General features: G+C 45.9%; 2 protein-coding genes across 2 annotated transcripts; both read right to left on the reverse strand.

The window, feature by feature from the left end:
• Positions 1–53: 53 nt before the first annotated feature.
• On the reverse strand, positions 54–892 carry PPTG_24336 (hypothetical protein; the record flags this gene model as incomplete). Its single annotated transcript, XM_008916485.1, has 4 exons — positions 54–101; positions 367–518; positions 716–723; positions 861–892. 4 exons carry the CDS (start codon positions 890–892, stop codon positions 54–56), a joined length of 240 nt encoding a protein of 79 aa, XP_008914733.1.
• Positions 893–1,092: 200 nt separating this feature from the next.
• On the reverse strand, positions 1,093–3,133 carry PPTG_18368 (hypothetical protein). Its single transcript, XM_008916464.1, has 4 exons — positions 2,860–3,133; positions 2,516–2,780; positions 2,215–2,450; positions 1,093–2,136 (listed from the first exon to the last, which is right to left on the reverse strand). Exons 1-4 carry the CDS (start codon positions 3,115–3,117, stop codon positions 1,636–1,638), a joined length of 1,260 nt encoding a protein of 419 aa, XP_008914712.1. The 5' UTR covers positions 3,118–3,133; the 3' UTR covers positions 1,093–1,635.
• Positions 3,134–4,425: the final 1,292 nt, after the last annotated feature.

Raw genomic sequence — 4,425 nt, forward strand, 5'->3', positions numbered from 1 at the left:
AACACAAGCTGAAGAATATAAAATTGAGAAGAAGAAGTACCGTCTTGGTATAGTTACAAGCTGGAGAGTATAACACGCATGTACGGAAAAGTAATGTACTCCTGCAGAGCTGTGAAAATTAAACAGTTGGATTAGTATCAGTCCGAATTATACCAAAATCAAATAATTCATTTAATTTATCACATACATTGGAATCAAATTTTCTATACAGATAAACATGCATACATGATTCACCTCACGTTTTACGTTAAAGGCCAGACATCCAAGCTAAGAGATACGAAACACGCTAGTACTTACCGAAAAACTGCTCTTACTTGAAAGATGCTAGTGTCCTTGTAGATAAATTTTGAGCTGCGAGTGAGATACCCTAATCTTTGCGGTAACTAATCCCGGTAGCCATTCCAGTTTTATCTCGAAAGACGACACGTCAGCTGAGATCATCCAGAAAGCTAAACAAGTGGCGTACTTTTCTAGTTTCTTTTTCACAGTGGCGTGCACCACTCGCACTTGCTTAGGTACTGCACAATTGTCATATACTTCAGACGAATTAGATAGCCAACTCAATCAGATTAATCCTACATCGAGTTTTTTTTTTTTTTTGTCAGAACCGAGCGATGTACATAACGAATTGATTTAAAAACGGCATTGAGATGGATAATCTAAGCGAGACAGACTCATTATCATGCCCAAATAACTCCACCATTTATCTACAAACAAGGGATACTGAAGAACACAAACAGCCAAATATCTTAATGGAATAGTTGAAGCTATCTATTTGGTTAGCAATGTTTTGTGCCCGAACGATACGCTTGAAAAAGCAAGTTAAGACCGCACTTGTAGCAGGATCATACCTTTCGTACCTTTTTCGTTTTACCTTGATTTTCAACATCATTTTTCCCTAATAGACAATCTTATTAACTTTGATGACTTCATTCATTGACTCGGGATGTCGGTGGTTGCAGTGCTGAGTTCTCTTTTGAACTTGGTCTCCCCCATTGATGAACGTCCGCTGTCGCTATTCCAAGGCAGCGTGAGCGAGTGGAGTGATATGAGAAGATAATGATCCATCCTTTCATTCATTATTGAAGTAAATCATCAAATTCAGTCCAACCTTGTTTAACTATACCCACCGCGAGTTGTTTTCAGAACATCAACATCAGCGTGTATATCGTTACTTTATACGCCCGTGAAATCTACTCCTACCCTGTGCCGCCATTAATACAGCGCCTACGGACCAACGGAGGTTTCCACAATCATTAAATCTACAATTTGTAGATTAAATTGCAACATTTCAATCAAATGTGAGTGCGCAAAATTCTCCAGTGTGGGTGCCACTTGTTAACCTTGCCTCAAACATACATTCAAAGCTTGTCTGTCATTAACAATTCATTCCAGGACGTGGAATTTACACTTTTACGCACACATTCATGTTTCCAAAACCTTCAAAACTCCATCTGACGACTGCGTACACCGCTTCTATCACGCAACGCAGCATGATGTCAGCCGATCCAAGGCAGTAACTGAGCCATCATCTCATTTCTCCGCAGTGGCCAAAAAGCATGCACTGCCGATAGCATAGCCGTTGGTTTTGATCTTCTCGTTGGAATCTCCGTGGTTTTGATCTTCTCGTTAGAGTTAGCTGGTCTTGCTCGAGATGGAAGCTGAGCCGCCGAGAGACGCGAACTTGGAGGCGGCAGGGACAATAACACCGGAAAACAGTTCGCCCTCATCAAAGATCGTGTAGCCATCATCCGGCGCGCCGAGCGACTTGATGCCGAACTGCCAGTACTGCATGTTGGACTTGGAAGTGTACACTTGGTCGCTCCATGCCAAGTAGGAGTCCGAGTCAAGTGTCTTGACGCCGTACTCCTCAAGAACCACAGGCTTGTTAGCTTTCTTGCCCGACGCCACGTGGTATTCGATCCACTTCACACCCCACAACTTCGCCTCCGAGGCAGCAACACCCCACGTGTCCGGGTATGCGTGGTAAGCACCGTAATCAATGGTTTTAATCGCCAGGTTGGCGTCGAAATCGACGCCTGACGGACCAGAGTACACGTAGGCGTTCTTGTCCGTGTTCAAGAAGCCCTCGCTTCCCGACGCCACGAGGTGCTTCGAGTCCAGCGATTTAATATACTACAGCACCGCAAATGATAACATCATTTTTTAAATGCTGTAGTAAGATACAGGAAGAGATAACACATCTAGACTCACCGAAGACATCTCGGCCATCCAGTCCGTAAGTGTTCCGGCGTTACACTTGCCCGACTCCTTTAGAGTTCCAGATCCCTCACAACGGCACTCATTGCACAGCTGCCAAGCCATGATGGTGTCATCGTCAGCGTACCGCTCCACGAACGTCTTGACGAAGTTCTTGTACGCAGCTTTGATCTTCTCGTCCGTGTAGAAGTCGTCGTGGTATTTGCCTCCGAGTTGCTGAACGTACACGTCTGGGTAATAACAGAACTTTCAGCTAGTGACTGTGTTTATCTAACCAAGGCTGAATGGGACTCACCGATGCCGCCGTAGTCGGCCCAGTTGTTCACAAACGGCACGACCAGCTTGACGCCAGCAGCCTTGGCCGCCGCGATCACCAAGTCGAAGTAACCGAGCCCATTGTCTCCAGTGTTGACGGTGGCTTTGCCGTTCTCCCACAACTGGTACACGACGTTTTTTGGTGCCGAGCCAGCCTCCGTGAGGTCAGCAAACCCCCACAAACGACACACAGTCAGGTGGTTCTTGGCCATGGAGTTAAAGACCTTCTCCAGGTCCGTTTTGCTCTGCATTTACATACCAATGAAAAGCAGTATACACTTAGTCTAACCATTCGAGATCGGAGCACAACGCTATTGTACGCACTAAAGTGGTCTCCGAGACCCAGTAGGCGTTGGTACCGAACACGTTGAATGGTTTGCCATCCAGCTCGAAATTCGTCCCCGACGTCGTCACGTAGCCAGCGGTGGCGGTGTCGGCAGTCAGCGATGCAATCAGTGCAGCAGCCATGACAAAGATCTTCATGTTGACAGGTTTCGTAAAGCTCGAAAAATTGAAACTGGCTGATAATATGGCACTCGAAAGTTGTGAGCCGATTGCCGGGGGAATCCATGGTCGAGTCATCGAGTCGAGGAGAGACTATTATAGAGGATGAATCTCTGCTTCGGCTCATGCTGTGGAACCAGTTGGCAACGACCCTGCCATCGTCGTTGAGACTCCGACGTGCATCGAGACAAATGTATCGCGGTAGTAGAGATGCGTAGAGTGTCTTACTCTCGGAGCTATTCATCAGAACAGGCAGATATGTCGTTATACCAAGAACAATGATATAGAGACAAGCAACGACGAACATACCAAGCTGGAGCATACGCGAAGCACCAACGAGAATGCCAAGCTGAAGCTTACGCCAGTTCTACACTCCCAGCTGGTAGATGCGTGTACCCGAGGCTTCGGCATCGTGTTGTCTGGTGGTGGACGCACTGGCAGAGAGGCACTGCGAATGTGTGTGGGTTCAGGTACACTCACTATATGAATCACAGCGGTCGCAGCTAGCTCGACACTCGGGTGTACATTGCGCTCATTAAAGGCGCACTTGGTGGGCAGTTTTAAGCGAATGACTTGAGTAAACTGACTAAAACACTGTAACACGTTTGTATGTGAATCCATCGCACGCTGCAGAGTTGATTACAAAATGGGTTCTTTTAGGCCGATAATCCTGTCTTAACTAACAAAAGTATTACCCTTCACAGTATTTCACAAATTAGCCACCACCATACAAACTTCAATTGATTGCTTGTCCAAAGCTGCTGACGCTGCCAGAGAAGCTCCGTATACATATTAAATCAGTTGTTACGTTTGCATAAGCACAATACTTGTTTGGATTAATCACTTGGACGCGGAGGGGTGACAGGAAGGGGTAGAGCATGATTTTTGTTATTGTCTTCACCAGTGTCCCGCTTGCTTATGCGGCGCCATAATTGACGAAATCGATTATGCAATACTGCTGTTGATGCAGTTTGCCGCGGCTCTTCTCTTTTGCATGTCAACAAAGCCAGCAATCGCTCGTGTCACCAGTACAAACTTGTTCAACGCTCTGATGGTTGAACATATAAAGTTAACTCGCTGGCACGTGCGGCATACGCCAGAAAGTTGACTGCGAATGCTCATGATAAGCCCGAGTAAACAGTGTAACTAAACACGAAGAAAATGTACATATGACTCATATTTCGTATCATATAAATGATCACAGGTGTTCTCACAGCGGCAATATTATAATTTCACTGGGAGACCAAGATATGATTCAAAAGTGTGCGTGCAGTACCGTTAAGCAAATATACCGTAGGATGGACCATATGAGTCAGATGCTCCAGCGGAGCTGTGTAGATTTTCTTCGTGTTTAGTTACACTGTTTACTCGGGCTTATCATGAGCA

Source organism: Phytophthora parasitica (assembly GCF_000247585.1).
Source record: "Phytophthora parasitica INRA-310 unplaced genomic scaffold supercont2.84, whole genome shotgun sequence".
Classification (NCBI taxonomy): Eukaryota; Oomycota; class Peronosporomycetes; order Peronosporales; family Peronosporaceae; genus Phytophthora; species Phytophthora nicotianae.